The sequence below is a fragment of the Falco rusticolus genome, chromosome 8 (genome assembly GCF_015220075.1).
Source record: "Falco rusticolus isolate bFalRus1 chromosome 8, bFalRus1.pri, whole genome shotgun sequence".
Classification (NCBI taxonomy): domain Eukaryota; kingdom Metazoa; phylum Chordata; class Aves; order Falconiformes; family Falconidae; genus Falco; species Falco rusticolus.
Genome location: NC_051194.1, coordinates 34,300,636 through 34,319,461, shown reverse-complemented (window position 1 = coordinate 34,319,461; position 18,826 = coordinate 34,300,636). Strand labels below are relative to the sequence as shown.

General features: G+C 40.3%; 1 protein-coding gene across 2 annotated transcripts in view; it reads right to left on the bottom strand.

Annotated features, from left to right (window-relative positions):
- Positions 1 to 18,826, bottom strand: part of ADCY5 (adenylate cyclase 5) — a 223,830-nt gene that overhangs the window by 28,921 nt on the left and 176,083 nt on the right. For both annotated transcript variants that reach the window (XM_037396829.1, XM_037396830.1), the window contains exons 8-10: positions 17,956 to 18,096; positions 4,816 to 4,838; positions 57 to 201 (exon numbers count right to left, since the gene is read on the bottom strand). In XM_037396829.1, the coding sequence (XP_037252726.1) occupies positions 57 to 201; positions 4,816 to 4,838; positions 17,956 to 18,096 (309 nt within the window). The remainder of the gene's footprint in view (positions 1 to 56; positions 202 to 4,815; positions 4,839 to 17,955; positions 18,097 to 18,826) is intronic.

The following is an 18,826-nucleotide window of genomic DNA, read 5'->3' as shown; positions in this document are numbered from 1 at the left end:
TTAAAACTCCTAAGAAGCCTGACAGACAAGTTGCAATGACTTTTAGAGAACATTACCTTTTTTTCCAAGTCAGGCTCCCTGAATGTTAAGAGGAACTTGCGCACGTGCTCAGAGCGTAAGCGATCAATACTTCTGGCATCAATGGCACGGCCCAGAAACTCATCCACTTCATCTTCTGGGTTCATGCTTTCCTGTGTATTCCTGAGGATGTCATGAAAAGGGAGCATAAGAGGACAAGATAATTTCCTTCTCTTCACCATATATTATCGTTTCACTGTACAATGAGCTGGAGGTTAATGTCATTTTGCTTATGACAACTTCAAGTTGGAAAAAGGGTTATGAGAAGAAAATGATATCAGCTCTAGAGCTCATTGCCAGTCCTGAATCGACTAGTGACGGGATTTGATTTACTTGCCCTTTTTCTATACTACATCCGTTTTCTTGCCTTGCAGTCTCTTTACCATCCTTCATTCTCTAAAATCTGTCAGCAGTCTCCTTCCACTAGTCCTCTGACTTACTGCTCCCTGCACTGCTGTGCTGTCATAGCCGTTAGTGCCTGAACTGGCAAAATGATTTATGTAACCAGTCCTATTTCTTGCTTCCAATAATAATTTCTGTAAATACTTTGTGAAAATTTCTGAACTTGAACAATTCTCCATTTTTGAGAAAAAATTGTTTACACGGGGGGAAAAAAATGTGGCCTGACTCCCCACTGCCTCCCCTTCATGGAAGTTGTTTATGAGTATAAAGCATAAACCAGACAAAATTTTCTGCTTACAAGCTATTTACTGAACTCAAGGAAAGGCTGCAAAAGAAAAAGGTAGCAAAAGAAAAATATACAGATTAGATTTCACTTTCTAAATACATGGAGCAGGATTTCTATATTGCTTATAGACTTTAGTATCAGTGTGTTTCTGATGCTCAGCTACAGCTTCAGAAAAATGAGGCTTATTTTCAAAAACTGTTAAGAAAATAACACTGAGAACTTAATTGCTCTGAAACATTTTGCACTGAGGATCAGGAAACATGAAGCACCTCCCAAAATTCTCTAGTTATTTTTAAAATGTATCAGGATTTTAATTACTTGATGCTGTCACTTTAATGGCTTGCCTTAAAACTAGTTACAAGCAGAAATTAAAAGCTAATCCTGAAGTGCTGTTTTTCTGCTCTGCTTGCATGATTGCCAAGGTTACCCACAGGATATGCCAATAGTTACCCACTGGAATACACCCCCAGCTTGCACTGCGGCATATTCCAGTTGATGACTATTTCTATGTGCAAACCCCATGATGGCACAGCAACTTACGGCTCATGTTGTGTAACCTTCACCTTAGGCACTCTGGAGAGAAAGTCCCGAGGGTCTGACAGCTGCACTGCTTTATTTTCTTGGTTTTATTTGTACTGCATAAGAGTGCATAATGCACAGTGTTGCAGCAGCAGACCCCTACAGGTATGACTGTGCTGGAAGCAGAGATCGCTCAGAGCAGCTTACAAACCAGAACGTGACTCTCTTCTACAAGTTGAAGGTTCCTTTCCAAAAGAACAGCTCTTCCAATGCTTTCTGCAAAACCAGACCAGAGTTTAAGCAGCCCTCTGTACCCCAACACTACTGTGTACCTCTTGCCAAGAGAAAAATAAATCAGGTCCATCTATTTGTTTCCATTCCACCTCCCTTTGCCCCAACCAAAGAGCTGAATGTGTCTACACCTCAGCTGGGTCATGATGACACACCAGTGGCATTTATTTAGTTGACCATATGGCAACTGCAAACCTAGTTTGTCTCAAGGTTTCATTTCTATTTTAGCCAATCTTAGTATTTCAGTGGGGTTGGGGAAAACTGGGGTTTTTTTAAATTATTTTGTTTTATTTTGGGGCTCTAGAGTTATTTTATTCCTTGAACTTCATATATTCCATTTTGAAATTAAAAGTGGTTTTGTCTCTAGAAGGACAGAACATTCAATTTACTTCTAGTTGCTTCCTTAGAGGAAGCACATCTGCTTGAGCATTCAAGACGATGCTGCTTATTTTCATTCAGTCCTCACAATATCTTCTGGACTCTTAAAAATGAGCAAGGAAATCATTAGACTTCATATTTACAGAATGTCTTCCAAGATCTTGCAAGTTATTTACACATTTGGGTCATTCACATTTAGTCATTTCATACCACGTACAAGAGATGCAATATGTTTTCCCCTAGAACCGAAGCTAAAGTGTCAGCTCAGCATCTTGGTGAACCTCAGTTAAATTTCAAGTTCCAGTCTAAAAGTGTCACACTGGAAGACACAAAGAGAAGAAACTGCCTGCTTGGCCTGTGGCCTTGGGTGCCTCCAGTTTTGTAATAGGTCATTATACTGCTGAGGGTATCTCTAATACTACAATAACTTCTGTAGTTGCAGATTGTGTAGAAATCTGCAGGTTTTAAATTGCCTTGCTGGGATATTCACAGTGAGGCAGCCACCTTCATGTAGACTGCAGGGAAGCCTAGTCACCTTGCATATACCTAGCTGCTCAGGTGACTTTCACAGCCAGTTGTATCCAAACTAAATTACTGTACAGCAAGTTAGGGTACATTTGCATAAATTTAATTTTAAACTGAAATACAAAATTTCCCCATGCTAAGGAGTGCCCTGATGGCAGTGCCTGTAAGCCAGAGCTGAGGTGCTGCCATACACTAATGAAATTCTTACGTGGAAATAGTTATTGATATATTGGTAGTGTGGTTTGGGGGGGGAAAAACGAAGGATTTCAGGCCGCCACAAAACTTCCAGAAACATCTTTCAAAAGCACTGCTGAGATTTCTCCAAGTGCAGCCAACAGAAAACCGTTGTAAGGGACAGGAACAGCACAAACAGAGCTTGGAGCTACTTTTGCACTCTGCTTGCAAATGTGAAAGCTAGCAATTAACCCAGAGATGCTGGCTTCAGAGTAATCCAAAAATGTTCTGCTGATTTAATTATTTTCTGCAAATTAAGAGTGTGACCACTGCCAAAACTACATGTATGCCATAATTTTAAATGGTTCATGCCTTGATTCAGTAACTAAATCTGCATTTAGGCACGTAAATGTCAGGTCCTGTTTCCAGAGATCTGTGGTGCCTACATCTTCCTTCACTGTAAGAGAAAAGTATTGATGTTCAGTGTTTCCGCACATGAAGGCACTGGGTGAAGTGCTTGACATGGTTTAGGTATCTAATTTTAACCAGTATCACCATGAACATTTTGTGCTAGAGATCTTTTTTTTTTTTTTTGCCAAATCTTTGTTCGAGTTAAACAGATTTCTAGACCAACAGAATCTGAGGCAAGCAGTAGCTTCTTTTGGTGCTGAACAGAAATGCAAAAATCCTGCAATCTGTACAATAGGATGGCATCACACTGAATCAGTGCTGTAAATACACAGCTCTTAGCTATCGGCCATAACAGCTCAAGTAAGCTTTTTCAAACTACAGGATGGAAGAGAGACATTATAGTCCTTGGAGCAACAGTGGGGATGCCATTCCTCACCAGCTGGGTGACTCTGCTGTGGACTAACACTGATGCAGCTGAATTTATCTTTTCTCGCACAAACTATGAGAAGAGATGCTATTTCATGAGGGATAATTAAAATTTTGGTATTCCTAAGAATTATTTTGTTGTAATCAATAAGTTCTTTTCTGTCCAAAGTACATCTAACATCAACTGAGTTCCCAGCAGCCACAGATGCAAGAAGAAACCCTGGTGACTCCCCCTAGACACCTTGTAGCACCAGCAAAACTTAACAGGGTGCACAGAGCTAGATGTTACAAAAATCAGGTTTGCAATGAAGGGTGAAGGAAGGAGACAATGATTCTTAATATTGCCATGTTCAAGCTTATCACTTCCCTTGACTTTCAGGGTGTTGCTCTCAATGCTCAACCACCATAACGTGCATTTTCCCAAAGCCAGATGGGCCCACAGAAGCACTTAGCTGTCCCAGCTCACAGAGGTATGCTCAGTCCTGACTGGCAGCCTGAGAAACATGATAAGGAGCAACAGCAAAGTATTTCAGGCATCAGTCTCCCCTACTGTCACCTATCTTGCTCTGAGCAAGCTTACAGTTAATGCCATTCAGTAGGACTGAATCTGAAATTACTCCAAGCACCTTTGATACGGGAAATGCTTTTGTTATGCCCAGCTGTAGAAGTTAAAAAGGTAACACAGTTGGGTTTTTTCCCTCCAAAAGCGATTTTTCAAAATACCACTCTTGTTAAATTGTTATTTTAAACAATTTAAGTTCTATATGAAAAAAAAATGAAAATGCTGCTTTAATGTGGCTGTCTTTCAGAGTATGAAAGTTTGAATTTACTTTTTCAAATAAGCTGTCATTTCTGAGTACATTTTTATATGTAGAAATAAGTAGTATGCAATAATGAGTAACACAAAATATATACAAATAAACCCCAAAACTATATATATATATTTCAATACATAAGTAATTTTTTTTTATCACAGATGTTCAACAGTTAGACATACTCTACGGGAAGATTTTGTTCTTGGGATATTTTCAAAGTAGCAAATAGAGAAGAATATTGGGGGCAAGGGGAAGAGAGGCAAAAACATTTTAATTACAAAAACAATTCAGAACCACACAAACAAATAAATGTTTTTAGGGCAGTGGCAGCTCTGAATGCACATCAGTCAATCCCATGCCCTCAACTGGCTGTCCCTCCAGGAGAAACCTCTGGGGAGTCCAGGCATTATTCTTGGCTGCTGGGCATTAATTTTTGTCTTTTTTTTATTATGAGAAAAAAATCCCAAATGTGCAAACATAAAAGTGTATGACAGAAGTAAATTTGCTTACTTGTCCTTGGGGTCCTCAAAACCCTGAAAGAAAGGAAAAGGACACGAGAGTTAGTAAACAGGCTGACCTCAAGAACACAAAGTATCCTGAGAACAGCATTTCACAGAGTAGTTTTCCAGGGCACTCATTTGTAAGGTGTGGATGGATGGCCTTACCCACCCGCAGCAGTATTTTGTGTCACCAGGCAGAGAGAGACGTTTTAGAAAAACACATGCCTTCAGGTATAATTTGTGGAAGTGAAGATAAGGGAAATGCTTCAGCTGCCTGCTGGCATGCTTTATATCAGGTGTCTTCTTTTTTGCAGTCATCATTAAAGGACACAATGGGAATTATGCTGATATTATAACTGAGGTTGTATTTTACTTGAAACAAAACTCAGAACAATAACATAAGTCAACTATTGTATTCAACAAGGCTGCACCTCTTTATGCTGGGGCTCAGCTAAGGGAGCTGGATGCATTTTGGTTTTCATCTCTTCAGGAGGAACCTCAAGGGGTCTCCTTCATTCTCCCCTTGCTGTGTGCACACACAAAACATGTTTTCTTGAATAAGATTTCAGGAATTATTTATAATATTTTTAATAGCCAAAATGTTCACAGTTCCTCTGGGGCCACCTGAACTGAGAAGTGTGTGTGTTTAAGGTCATCCAGAGTTTAAGCGGCTAGGAGGCCTCAGAGAAAAATACCTACAGAGACATAATTTTATATGTTTAGCTTTAACATACCTAATAGACCAAATTGCATCAAAATGGCCATTTTGCATGGGCTGAGACAAAATCTGCCCTCTGACATCGAGGCTTATATTTAACTGAAGTCAAGAAAAGTTGTATATTTGACAAGTAGGGTCAAATACTCAGGCACAGAGTTTGTACCCTGTGTTCCAAAACAAAACAAATGTAGCTGGGAGATAGGAAGAACTCCTTTTGTTTTCCTCCCAGAGACTCAGGCCAAAACTGCTCAGAGCATGTGAGGATATTCCAGCTGCTGGACCTGCAGCCGCTACCAGGCTGGGGGCAGCAAACTGAGATCCGATCTGACTGTAAAAAACATAAAAATCTTTGCGGAAAAGTCTTCCCACAGGCTGCCTTGTCCAACACCATCAGAAACAAGAATGCTGATGACATAGTGAGAACAGATTTTGCCCTTGCGACTAGTTCGCAATGCTGTGATACAGCAAGAGGCAATAAAGCCAACACAGCCTCCCTGAAAAGCAGCAGCTTTGCAAGAGGAAAAAAGTGGGTTTCATCACTCAGGTCAAGAGCCAGGACTGTGATTCACTGAGAACGCGATTTCCATTTTTACACGCTCCGTTTCAGACTCAAACCACACTTCTAAATAGAAACTGCAACTCCAGCTTAACCCATCAGAAATTCAGATAAAGGAAGTCTCTCAGTCCCATGTAACAACCACCAGCAGATCCAGTGGGAAGGAAATAGTAATGTTGACTCCAAGTTAGCATGTTCAGTTATCCAAGCCAAAAAAACCATGTACTTTTCGATTTCACATTAAAGAGTGATGGAGTGATCATTCAGCTTTTTGTTGTGTGGCTTTTTTCTCCCCCTTGCTTAATCATTTTACAGTTGTCAGGAATATCTGATCGATTTATTTATTTATCCTCTAAGCAATCCTACAACACAATCCAAAAACAAGTGCCAAAACTGAAAGCTCACTGATTAATCATGGAGACAAAATGCTCACTAATTTGTCTGGTGTCATAGTCAGTTAGGCTGGAAAAAAAAAAAAGAAAATCAGCTGAACATGAATAGTTACCAGCTGAGAAATAAGTGAACTGATGAGAAAACAGCCAGTACTTGCTTATTAGACAGACATCAAGTTCACATTTTCAAGCTTAGCTACATGGGGACTGGATGACTGCAGTGGAAGAGTCCCCTAAAATGGTATGATTTTCACAGAGAGCTACGTAACCATTCATCCCACTGAAATCCTCAAACTAAATGCAGACCTCATACACCTGCCCTCCAGGTGCACAAGTTTGAGGATACAGGCCAGCCAGGTCAAGTTACTAAAACACCTCAGCAAGCATATCCTCAAAAAATTCCCCAATATTTCAAGCATGGAAAAATATGTAGGCTGCATATTTAACTGGTCATTTATATGGGTGAACATTTTATCAACATGAAATTTGATTCTCCCCTGCTTCTCTCCTCCATCAAAACTGTTACAAGGAAAGTCGCTAAAATAATACAGAATTAATTGATCTAGCTTTTTAATTTAAAATACTAAATTGTGCTTGGAACACTGGAAATTATTCATGCTGGTAGCTCAAATTAAATTGGCATTTCAAAATTAAAACTTCAAAAAAAGGCGTATTTCAGGTAAAGCAAAAAAAGGAAAAGATTATTACATTTTCTTTCCTGGATCTTCATTTAATGAGGCTAAATATTTAAGAACAACTTGAACTTCAATTAGAGAGATTCAGCTTAAAATTAAATGTAGTAGCAATCTCTTTAAGTTAAGCAAATTAAATGCTTCACTTCAAACGTTTCCATTTCATATGAAAGATCCTTCAAGCAGAATTGCCAAAAATGGAATTGTTATGGAGAAAAGTCTGCAGGATTATTTTAGGAAAAAACCCCTCAAACACAGCTTCTTAAAAACTGGACATTTATTACAGGAGATCTTTCTTATTTGCTCTGAAGGACTTTGTCAGGATACAGAGCAAATATACCTCTAGGATCCGGCTGTAACCAGAGATTTTCTCCTCTATCCACTAAAGAGCCTGTGTCTCAATAAGGTATCAAGAAGCCTTTTAAGTGGAGGAGATGATTGCACGCACTGGGTCACGCTGCTCACCCTGTTTTGAATTGGGAGTGAAATTTCCCCATAGGTTTTGGTTAATGTGTTTTCACCTCCTCCTACTTTATGGGCATTGCTCGGTCCATTGAAAAATCTGCACTGAAATTATTTCCTTCCCGTTGCACAAGGCTGGGGCACTAATGACACACTCCTCTTTTTTTTTTTTTTTTTTTTCTTTTCTGCAGCTAGCAAACAGTTTAGTTTCTTTCAGACTCAGATGCTTTGCTCCAATTAAAGCCCTTTGGCTCAGCATAAGGCTGCTCACATGAATTGGAATGGTCTGTGCTACACACAGGTTAAACACTAAAAACAATCAATCCTGCAGAAATATGGTCTACATGGATTTGCCTTCATTTCTGAAAGATTAACACACTCATGATCTAGTAGACAAATTTCCAAGCTCAAGCAAGAAGTGAAATAACAGGGGCTGCTGTGTGTTTATAAAGCCATTCTCCAGCATCCCTGATCTCACCTGTCTGCGCTTGCTGGAGGCTGGGTAGCTGGGCTGGAGCTGTACCCAGCCTGTTTGGGTATAAAGCAGGTTTTGAGCTGCACAAAGATACGTCAGGGCTGGCTTTCTGCACACAAATATACAAAAATCTGAACATCCAGAAGAAACAGCTGATAAAAAGGAGGTGCCAATAATTTAGGAGAGGGGGAGTAAGGGGGTAGGAAGAGAAACAGTCAATTCCTGGAGTTAAGTATGCAGATGCCCTCTTGACTGCTTATGGATTTGTGCCCAGCAGACCGAAGCGGTGCCAATGGCTTTCTAGGGTGTTATGAAGAAAAAAGCTGGGAAATTGTCAACAGGGATGAAAATGGCAAAAGTGGTGATGGCTGCAAGAATCAGATTCTTGTTCACAGGAGTTCAAGAATAGCTCCATAATCACGATGATGAAGTAGCCCTTGTTAAGGCCAAAATTCCTTTTCTCTAGAAGGGAATATAAGGCATGAGACATGTCTTATCGCAGTGCAGTACTAATGGATTGCTGCGTATAGGACATCATACAATTTTTATTCAGTCTCATTTTAAATGTCCCTGATACTGCAGTTCTCCCCCTTTCCCCAGGAGGCTGCATTATTCTGCCATCAGATTGCAAATGTAAAGGTAATAGCATTTAATAATTGCTCTGAGACTAAGACAGTTGTCTCTATGACTTCAGGAATATTAATCCAAACTTAGCTGAATCAGCTCCCTTAAAAGCACTACTGCCTACCAAAGAGCAGTCCTGATCTTTCCTCTATCCTACGTGAGATTCTTTAAAAATCAGATTTTTTTATGGCAGGTCAGGTGGCTCTAAATTTACAAGCACTTACTTTTAATGACCATCCTCAGTGGGATTAGACATGTGCAGGAGGAAAAAAAGAGGGACTGTTATATTACTGCATCTGTCCCTAAGGCTTACTATTTTATGTGGGATACTTCATGAATATCTATTGTGCTAAAAGCTCATATGACTGCCATCTCTCTGCTTGACTTCTAAATTAACTAAGCCCTTTTCTTTGAAGATTAAAACTGGTTCCTTAAATAGAATGAGAAAATGTTTGTCAAAGCCATGACAAGCTGACTGCTATACCATAATGCTTCAAATCAAGAACCATTAGAAATAATAATTCTAACTTTGAGAACATTAGCTGAAATTATTAGCATACTGTAAATATGCAAAAAGAAGTGGAGCAGACTTTACATCCTTCTAACTTTTCATTTAGCTCCAAAAATAAGACACTCGAAGGGCTGATGAGCTCTATGACCTTCTTAATGGCAACATGGCTTGGAAGCATGGATTCCACTTTAAAAACTTTGCTGGCAACTCCAGCAAAAATCCTAAGAGCCAAAAGAGACAGAGAAATTTTCTTGCCCTCTGTTCACCTCTAGAAAAAGGTTGAAATGGGACTTACATGATGTTAAAGCAGAAAGCAAAAGAACTTTAGACTTGGGGACAAAATGAGCTTTGTAAGAGGTCAGGCCACCTTGCAAAGCAAAGGTGCTTCACAGAGACAGTGACCATGGAAAACAGAAGAGGAGAGCGACAGGCTGAGAGTGGATGTACTTAAAAAACAAACTTGGTTTGGCCCCACTGCAAAACTAATTATTCACATCTGTTTTTAGCAGTGTTACACTTTCAGCCTTTGTCCCTGTGGTCAGAAAGTCAAGGAGACAAAGATAGATGCTGTCAGGTGTAAAAGCAGAAACAAAACTGAAGGACTTCAAAGTATTTGAGCCAAAAATAATGCAATTTCTATACCAGAGTCCAGAAAAAACTGGCACAGAAAATACTAAGCCCGATAGGAAGGATATTTAACAAGTATCTAGGTGCAGAACAACAAACTGGCAGAAAACCAGTTTATGAAACAGATTATAAGATGAGTGTGTCTGCTATAGCTGGAACACAGATTAATGAGCTCCAAAAAGGAAAACTGAAGTGCTCCCTCTCTGCAGCCCACCCCACCCGATAAATAAACTTTCATTCCTCTGCACTGCTCACAGATGGTGAACCATTCTACTTTGTTCTACTCAAAATGATTTTGTACACAGTCCCCAGCTGGTAGACCAGACCTGGCCAAACCCATGAATTTATTTAGCCCATCAGATTTATATCTGTAGAGCACAAGTGGCTGCTTTTGAGATAGGTTCACCCCCCCTACCCCCCACCCCCCTTACTTTTAATTAACTTCAGGCTCTGAACTCACACATCTGAGAAGTGTAGGTTGCTGACACTTCCCAGTTTTCTGTAAACTCTGAATCCAATTTTTTTCAGTTCAAAGCTCATGTTTTCAAGTGAAATAGTATGCGGTTCTGCACCTTGCCTGTGAACAGTTACCAAAACTTGCAAAACAGAAAAAGACATTAAAAAAGGTAGTCCTAGAAACGCTCTGAATCAGTTCCTGACTCCTTAATCTTTGTCCTTACACCTCTACACTCCAAATGATGATAAACACAACCAACTTCCACAGAAACTACTGTCAAATAGCTCTCTAATCAGATGCAGACAGGCTGAATTCAAGCTTAACCAGCCTTTACTGAAGTCATCCACTGGTGCTGGCCAGGGCTGCTCACCCTCCCTGAAAACCAGACCCAAACCTGCTGATCTGCATCTTTTGGTCATTTAAGTTTACTGTCCTGTCTGCCTTAGGAAGCTTTGGAAATCATTCTGGTAAGTGCCACAACTCCACCTCTGATGTCCACCTGTGCAACGCTGCCACGAACATCAGAGAAAACGCTTCTGTGAATAAAGGCAAATTGGTATCTGTATTTCCATAGGCTTAATTTAGTCCCACTCAGAAACTGTTTGATACTTTTAAGTAGCATCTCAGTCCAAACCACCTTTTCCCATATGACTATGATTTAGTCTAGAAAAGAGTACTGAATGGTGGAAAAATTATCAGTGCAAGACCTTCAAGCAAATATTAACCTCTACCTAAGTTTCACAGAAGCAGCTGCAGATCAGCTGTTGCATCTTGCTGATTCTTATCCCTCTTTTAAAGAATTTAATCAAGGATGATTGCAAGTTCTGACCAACTAGAGTAAGAGGTTTGCAGATGAGGATACAAAACTGTATGAAGCCTCTGAGAATCTGAGCAATATACAATGTTTCATATAGCTTCCACTCACTAATATGAGATCACATGGAAGATGCAAATCAGGCAAATCCTCTTTTCAGAAGCACCAAAGCTAACTGCAGGATAGGATTCCTCTCCTTGCTGTTTGTGAGCTAACCACACCAAATTTGCTATATAAAATCCAGACTAGACCAACAATTTCCTCGCAGGTCTACAGCAATATGTGGAGATTACAGCAGAAAGGATTGCTTGAGGGTTTCTCCCTGCTTGATTACGAGTTCAGAGGATTCTGCATACTGCTATAGCAGTGAAAAAATAGTGGGTCAAATTTGTCTCCATTGGGTGCCCCTGTCCAGCTCCGCTGACGTCAGTGTTGCTATTACCAGATTTAGCAGATGATTGCTGGAAAAGAGGATAATGGTGACCTTCAGTTAAATGAAACCTTTAGAAGGGGGGTGAAACCTCAGCACCTCATTCATGGACTCAAATCCACTTCTGTTTGACGGGGCTGCACTATTGACTGAGGAAAACTTGCCCTACTGAATTTTATTTTAATTTTTTTAATAATTTCTGATCTTTAAGTGGTTAAGTTGGCACAGCTACAGCATCTGTTCCTCTGAGGCGCTTGTTCCCCAATTTTGATTTTTTGAGTAACAAGAAAAATCTATTCTAAGGGCAACTTCGAGACATAAAGGGAAGAAGTGAGATGCATTTGTGATGCAACATGGAGAACTGATTTAGGACAGGGCAAATAGGACAAAGATTTATATTTTATGGTTGAATGACCAGGCTTGTAGATGAATGTTGTTTTGTTAGAAAGTAAACACCAAGCGATCATCATGTAGAAGATTGTGCAGAGCTGTGAGCAGCACCACAAGGAATCAGGCAGTGCCTACCTGAAAGAAGAGCTTGTTCTTCACTGCACCAGGCATATCCAGGATGCATTTTTATAACCTCATCTCACATTAACATCTGCATACAGTCATATTTCCTACACGTGTATAATACCCATTTGATTTTATTTTGGTTTTTACTTTTGAACGAACATCGACGTCATACACAATTGCATTGCAAATTAAATGCTTCATTGGTTTTACACAGACTCATGACAGAAAGGTGGTCAGACTGAAATCAGTATTGCAGTCTTCAGAGTTTCCTCTTTCTGTTTCTAAACTTCCTAATGTTAAACGTCATCAGCAGCTGAAAAAATCAAAGGAAATCTGCCAGGCATCTACAGCCAGGCTCAGTAACCACATTAGCCACTCTGCTCACATTGGATTATAAGGACTCAGAGGTACCTGTTTCTGAAGTAAACCTTCCCAAAAGCATGTAACAGTGGAACAAGCTTAGCTGCTTAGTCATACTAGCCAGTGTGAAATAAATGATAGCTGTATGGCAGCTTTAGGATCCAACAGCAGGACACTACAGCTGAGTAGATCTCATGACACAATTAATGTTTTTTTGGGTTTTTTTGGAAGCCAGGCAGCATTAGGCTGTGTCAAGTCTTGTTGTAAGACCTCAAAAATGACCAACTTTTTCTGGGCAGCACTAATAAAACCTCAGTAGGAGTGCTGGGTTCAGTGCAGGTGCTCCCTCTTATTGATGAAACGGCAAGTGCTCAGAAGGGACCAAAACCAACCACCGGGCTGGAAAGCATCAACTAAGAAACAAACTTGATGAGAGAATTGGAGCTGTGCAGAGACATGGTAATAGTCTTCGAATACAGAGAAGATAACTGTAAAGGAGAGAAAAATACACTGTCCTTATCTACTGTGAATAGCTTATGTAGCACTGTGTTTTAAAATTGAAGTGGGGAAATTTGAAGTGAAACATCAAGAAAAAAAATCAAACTGTTGAAAAGGGTGCCCAGCAGAACTGTAGGGGTTTCATCCTTTGAGGTTTTTAAACAAGGGCTAAACAAATACCTGTGAGAAATGTTATGGGTATAGTTGGCTCCTGAACGAGGAGGGAGATCAATGCCTCAGAGTTCTGTGCAGCCTAGATTGGAAACTCTGTAAAATCTTTACATCTATCTCATGTTATTCTTATATTCTTTATTCCCTATAAATTCTCCTGATACAGAGGTTTTTTACATTATTTTTTCTATATTTGCAAAGGATTTTGTAATGTCCCTCCCAACTGAAAAGCCCTGAATAAAATAAATAAAATGTTTTCAGGAAAACCAGGAATTACACAAGCTCCTTATGCAGCCTATTCTTTACATCTAAGCTTTTTCTTAACTTAGATCTTCCTTGCAGCAAATTAAGAGGATTATTTTTAATCCTGCCTTTTGCAGTCATGGAGAAAAAAGATTTATCATTATTTCTTACCTTCCCGTATTTGAAGACTTTTCTTTCTAATCAGTCCTCTCCCTTCTAAACTAAACAAACCCAATACTTCAACACTTCCTCACAGGTCACACCACTGAAACTCTCCTAATTTGTAATTTTCTCCACTGGACTCTCTCCAGTTCATCCACATGCTCCTAAAGGATTGCAATCCCAAATTGGATGTGGTTTTCCAGCTATGACCTTACTAATGCTGAGCAAGGTAAAAGATGCAAGACAATCATTTGTCATCTAGAACAGCCCTGTAATTGTGGAAGGTATCAACATTTGCCTTTTTATCGCTGTTTACAACAAACCTCTTTCAGTTTACAGTCAACTACTATTGCCAAACTTTTTTTAAAATCGTAGTTTTGTTTTGCTGATGAAAACTGAGACATGAGGATTATTTCCAGAACTCTAAAATCCATCAATATTTATAAAAGCACTCTGAAATCTATACTGGGAAAAGCAAAGTATTTCTTAGTGGTGTATAAATATTGTTATAGCTATAAATATACCTGTACTTTCAAATGCTTTCAAATCGGTTTATTTTTGACCTTTTAGCAATTAAAAACTAGACCAGAGAGACAGTGGGAAAGACAAGGCTGGTGTATGGAGACTTGGGGAAATGCTGCTCCTTTGCATATATCACAAGCAGCACAAAAGTCTGTATTTCCAGAAAGATACAGTTACTGGTCCTGGACTGACCGCTTTTGTTTAGGAAACAAGAAAACGTGCTGTAAAAAGCAATAAAAATAGAAAGCAGCTGTGCTGCTCTTATGCCGTGCTCTGGCTCTTTTCATACTTTGTATACAGCCACAAAGCTGACCCTGTCCAGGCTTCTCTGCCTGCCCAGGGCGCGCGAGGTAGCCCTCCACCCACTCCACGCCAGCAGCATCACCCAGCCCAACAACACGGGCTCCCAGGGCCAGGGCCGCAGCAGAGGCTGCCAGCCCGGACCAAGGCACTCTGCCTTCCCACCCCATTTGTATCTGATCTTCCTCTGCTGCAAATGTTCCAGTTTCTTAGGGGCAGCCGCTGACCCAGCAGCCCAACCCAGCACAGTCCCCAGGACTGGCTTTCGCTGGGCAATGGCTCCACCAGCTAATGAGGGGCAGAGTCAGCAATAGGCAACGTCAGCGTCTCCTGCGTGCTGCCTCCCTGCAGGCTCTGCATGGCAAGAAAGGCCACCGCTGAGCAGTAGGAGGGGAAAAAGAAGGATTGGGGATGGTCTGGAAAGCAGAGCAGTGCATGAGGGAGATGGAGGGATTGCTGGGATAGGTGGGATGAGGTGGCACAGCTGCATATTCCAGCTGACTCAGGCCCCAGTTTGCTACAGTAGGACTAGGAAAATAACTCCAGTTTTCCAGGACATTTTAGATTACTGCTGCATGGACATGCGTAGGATATTTTGTCTTATTTATGTGTGTGTGCAAGTGCCTGAATAAACTCCTGTGTGACCAGGGGAACAACTTAGTCTAGGAACATTGTGGAAGTCAGCTGGACCCAGCAGAGGTTAAGCTTTGAGCCACAACGCAGAGAGAAGCGGGGACCAAAGACCTGCCCATGCCACCAGCTGGGCTGCTCTCCCACACAAACCCTGCCAGATGCACTGTTGGTGTGCACAGACACGGAAGCACGTTGAAATGTCATGGTATAAGAGAAGGGAGAGAAAAAAAGGAATCTATGGCTACCTTTGATACTAATTCATCTCATCCAGGGCTACTAATATACCCTAAGAATAGAGGCAGCTACCAGCGCCAGCATTCAAAGGAAAGAAAAATGGCCAAAATAATTACGTTTGCTATTAAGTATACAAGTTCCCTCCCAAAAATGCAATTCAGGGAACTTTAATATTATCTTTCAGGGAAATGTAAGTAGTGCCACAAAAAAACTCTCTCTTTTTTTCTGAAAATGCGATTGTCTTCCTAATGCAAAATGTTCTGTTTGTGACAAAACCCTGTGCCCTTAATAATCATCCATATTACTCCCTACACACAAATGTATTAATATCTACATATCAATATAATTTAACTGCACATCACTGCAACATTACCTGGCTCCTGCCTGAAGACTATCTCACAACTACCCTTATAAACACCTGTTTTGAAATTACAGGGCTAAGGAGCTCCAGGTTTTAAACAGAAAGGCAATGTTGCACTGCCTGCCTCAGCGTACTACTTTAACTAATCCAACCCTACGTGTTCCTAGTTTCCAAGAAAAAAGGCCACATATAATTATGTACAAGAGGTCTGGAGGAAAGGTGGGTGATGTGGCACAAAGAGTACATTTTCAAGAGATTTGAAAGCTGGTGCAGCTTACCAAGATCAACGATCAATGACATGTCATCCCAGAGGAGCACTGAAAAATGCCTTTTTAGTTCTGCTCCCCTTCTGTCTGCCTGTATTTTCTGTTTCTAAGCAAGCAGTTTGCGGACAGTGTGCATGTTTGTGTAGTCAGCACGCACTGTGCATGCATTTAAGCACACACAGCACCCATATAACACAGTATTAGAGATTACAGGCAAATAAAGTACTGTGCAAAGCTGGGTAGTATAAAGAAATGCATATTTAAATTAGAAGTTAACACAGAGAGAAAGAGTTGAGACAGGAGATGGAGAAATTGTTCTTATGATCTAATCAATAAAATGTCCATCTAGCAGATACTGAAATGGTCTCTAGGCCACAGAGAGCAGCATGTTTTCATTTTGACTAATGCATCTCAAACATAAAGCAGCGGGAAATACTGTAAATAACAGTCGTTTAAAAATAGTACCCAAGAACAACAAAAAGTCTAGCTGAAAATAATACATCTGCATCACGTTTAAATTGGTTTTCAAGAAACAGCCTGGCACATGCAACATCAGCCTCTCAAAAAAGAGCTTAATACAAGAAGTAGTATGGAAGTAGATTGAGTGGAAAACATTTTCTGAGCTGCTGGATTTATAAAAAAGTAATACTGTTACAGGGAAAGTTTCAACAAAATGGGGTGGGGGGGGAAGAGAGAGAAGCTTTTCCTTCTAAAAGTGAGGGGCAGTGAAGTTTTAGGACTCAGCTTGATATTTCAATAAATAATTATGTTTTTCCAACTGAACAACAGCTAGACACGGCAAACTGTAATTAACACCAAGAAGCATAATACCGTTTGGCATGCTTACACCTTGTTTCTGAACAGGAGGCTGCAAGAAACCCTTAAAAGCTATTCAAAGAAACTTGTAATTATAATTATGTGCTAGTGTGATTAGGCTTTTCTAATAATGTCATGCCTATTGAGTGCACCCTATTGAAAGGCCAACATAAAAAATGCACTGTTCCACTGATCTGTATGCTTATGTCAGAAGCCCTATTTGGAGATCTGAGAAATGCAAGGAACATTACTATGGAGATTAAGAAATTTGGTTTAGCACTGTAAAATAATATTATGAATGAATAATATTAGCACCAACTATTAATAAATGTGCCAGCATTTCCCGTTAGAAGACAACATATGTAGCTGCTTATAGCTATGCCAACATTTTTTTAAGCTGTGGGAGTGAATCTCATGTTAAAAAGTTCTTTTAATACTTTAAGGTTTTGATAACCTGGAGCAGAACTTGACTATGGGCAAAAAAGTGGCCAGCAAATACACAGTTTTGACTGTGCATGAAGGATCAAAACAGCATAAATAAGGTCATAGAGCAATCCGATTATGCAAGCAACTATAAAGGTACTAAATATTTTTATTATTATTACAAATAGTCATTATAATAGAAACTCTTGTCGCCTTTACAGCAGGAAACAAATCTATCATCTACACCTTTATGTAAAATAAGCCATAAAAGTGCTCTCAGTCCAACTGCGTTGATAAATAGTTCTTGTTAATTTTCATTTAGAAGGACTGAAAGGTATAAGCAAAAATGAAGATGCCTGCTACCTTAATCAATCCGTGTACTTGAGAACATATTCTCAAAAGCTAAACACAGTGGTGTGACTCCTGAGGACCCATGGGTATACGTGGGTATGTAGTTATAGAAGGTGAACAGCATCTGGCTGTTACAACGTAAGCAAGAAACCTTTGCAAGTGCTGAAGTCTGTAATGATCTAGTACAAGTGTATATCAGCTGCTGTTTGAATACTTGGGTTACCGAGCAATTTTTGCAGATGATCACGTCTTCCACACAGCCTAGATGAGTTTACAGCATGTGGGACAAGTTAGACAAAAGAGCCTTCCTTGTGCCACTCAGCCTCCCTTCTCCTCTCCAACAACTTTGTGCCTCATCTGACAATCACTCACCTCCAGATGTACCAATTATTATTATTTCTGGAGTCAAAGTAGAATTTACCACCCCCATTTGGAAAACACTCTTGGGGCTGCGAAAACCTTCAGACAAAACAGGGAGGATATATAATGATGTATTAAGAAGAAAATAAATTAATGTCCATAAAGCAAGGCATTACCATTCTCTTCATCTCCTTGGAGACCTGATGAGCTCCAAGGTGGTTATAAAAGGGCCGGTCAACACCCCAGTGTGGTGGGTTGTGGCTGATGGAATTAGCACGTTGACGATTCATCTTGGCTATTGTGGCTTTCTCATCTTTCTGAAATACAAACAAGAGAGAAATGCAGAATAAATTTTGAAAGGTTTACATAGCAGTCATTCTCTAAGCATCCTTCACTTCTGATCTCTCACTCCAGAAGATGGTTTTGCATCTTGGACTTTAAGAAGTGACCACTGATCAGGAGCAGTCCTGGTCCACCATTTCTTTTTCTTCTCATCTTTTAGAACACTTGCCCCTAAGTGGTGCCCGCCATTTTACACCTTGGCTTGTTTTGAACGACCACCACAACCTGTGTAAACACAGGGAGCATTCCAAAATGGAGATATCTAATTTTTCTTTTTAGTAAACAATAATTTCAGATAGGAAATTGCAGTTTCAAGCTGAGATACTACATAGAATGCCCCTTTCCCCTCTGCCAGCCCCCCCCTCCCCCCCCCCCCCCCCCAAAAAAAAACCCCCGAACAAACCAAGACTGGTGCATCTGCAAGAGAAATGACACACAGAGTGATCTGGTTGAAGAACAGGAGCCTTGAAGCTCCTTGCAGCTATGGGAATAAAGGACACCTTTCTCTGTAGGTACAAGCCAATAAGTTTCCACACTTGGAAGAGCAGCTTCCCAGACACACTAAGGAAAGCATGTAAATCTTGCAAACAAATTAACAGCGTAGCTGTTAAGGGCAGTGGTATTGCAGCGTGTGACAAAATAGTCTCCTCTACCCTAATGCTAGCTGCAAATTTTATCATTGACACTAGCTTTCCTGAAGTCTGG